This window comes from Camellia sinensis, chromosome 4, assembly GCF_055761805.1.
Source record: "Camellia sinensis isolate YWXY chromosome 4, ASM5576180v1, whole genome shotgun sequence".
NCBI classification, from domain to species: domain Eukaryota; kingdom Viridiplantae; phylum Streptophyta; class Magnoliopsida; order Ericales; family Theaceae; genus Camellia; species Camellia sinensis.
The window spans coordinates 142,730,518-142,732,193 of record NC_138964.1 but is presented as its reverse complement, the minus strand read 5'-3'; the positions used below and the strand labels follow the sequence as shown (position 1 = coordinate 142,732,193).

General features: G+C 37.9%; 1 protein-coding gene across 1 annotated transcript; it reads left to right on the top strand.

The window, feature by feature from the left end:
- Nucleotides 1-446: 446 nt before the first annotated feature.
- Nucleotides 447-1,196, top strand: LOC145824096 (uncharacterized). Its single transcript, XM_082923686.1, has one exon. It carries the CDS (start codon nt 447-449, stop codon nt 1,194-1,196), a length of 750 nt encoding a protein of 249 aa, XP_082779812.1.
- Nucleotides 1,197-1,676: the final 480 nt, after the last annotated feature.

Below are 1,676 nucleotides of genomic sequence, written 5' to 3'. Positions count from 1 at the left end.
AAGATTTAAAGGCAAATTGACTGAGTTGAGTAATTTGTGCATTATCTTTATAATCTTTCTTTCTTCAGTAGTGGATTGATTAGTGGTATTTCGCCCGTGGTTTTTTATTACAATTGAAGGTTCTTCAATTGTGTTTTTTCCACGCAAAAATTGTTTGTGTCGATTTATTGTTTATTCATAAAACAACAATCTAAATCACTTTCGTAAGTGCTTGATGATTTAGATTGAGTGTTTTAAATATTTGGGAATTGGAATATTTTAAATCCTGATCTAATCACGAATCATTTAGGATATTCAAACTCTTATGTGGATAACTGTGTTGTTGAAATGGGTAATGGATCAAGAATTAGATTTTGGAAGATCATTGGATTGGGGCTACATGTTTAAAGGAGGAGCATCTTAGATTATTTGAACTGTCAACAGAGAAAGTGACTTCTTTGTATCATATGGTCCAAAGGAAAAGAATCACATCACGATGGGACTTGAAGTTTAGACGAAGATTACGGGCTTGGGAGGAAGTGGATGTTGAAAGACTTATTAATATGCTAAAAACCATTTACCCAAATCTGTCTGATAAAGCTGATGCTTTGGTGTGGAAAGCTTTATCTTCTAGTATGTTTAAGGCTGTTGTTGCTTATAATATTGTTACATCCGGGCAGGTTATGGCGGCCTCTGGGTTCATTTGGAAGAACATTTCGCCACCAATAGTGAAATTTTTTTGTTGGCTTGTTTGGAAAGGTAGAATTAAATCAAGAGCTTATCTCCAAAGCATTGGGATTTTGAATGACAGTAATTCGACTGAATGTGTGTTTTGTGGGGAAGAAGTTAAAAGTTTAAATTATGTTATGCTTTTGTGCCCTGCTGTTTGGCAAATTTGGTCAAATCTATTGAAGTGGTGGGGTATGCAATGGGTATCACCTCATAATGTTGTAGGTCTATTGGATTGGTGGAGAGGTATTAAATGGGGGAAGCTAGAAGACAAAATCTGGAAGGCAATTCCATTGGCTACCTTTTGGTCTATATGGAGGATGAGGAATGAGTGTGTGTTTAATGGGAAGCAACCTAGGATGAAGGAGTTGAGTGATTTGATAAAATCAAGAGTGACAGTCTGGTTTAAACATGATACTAGAGATTATTTTTACTCAGTGCATGAGTTAGTAACTAATTTGCAACAGGTGAGAAAGTGCTTGGGTTAGATGGAGATTGGGCCTTGGTTTGAGTATGATAGATTTGGAGAACATGGTGGATTTCAATTTGTGCCTTTTGTTTTGAACTGCTGTCTACTTCTATGACTCATGAGAGCCTCCTCCAGATGCAGAGTTTTCATGTTATCTTGTCACTGGATTTGTGAGCTACTGAGTTTGCTGTATGCTGATTTGGTGTGCCTACTGCTGTATACTGATTTGGTGCTGCTGTAGAGGTGTATCATTTGCGTAGCTCTTAGGAGCTGCTGAGTTTTGTTGATGTTTGCTGATTAGCAGTGCAGGTCTGAGGCTGTATGCTACTGATGTTTGATGCTGTTTTGGCCTTCTGGTGTATGCTGTTGGTTGGCTGCTAGTCTGTTGCTCGGATGTTTGATGTTTGGCTTCTGGTGTATTTTTTGATGCTTGCTGATTAGTAGTGCAGGTCTAAGGCTGTATGCTACTGATGTTTGATGTTGTTTTGGCCTTCTGGTG

Coding starts and splice junctions, on each gene's coding strand:
- LOC145824096 (XM_082923686.1), top strand. CDS start 447: ATGGTCCAAAGGAAAAGAATCACATCACGATGGGACTTGAAGTTTAGA.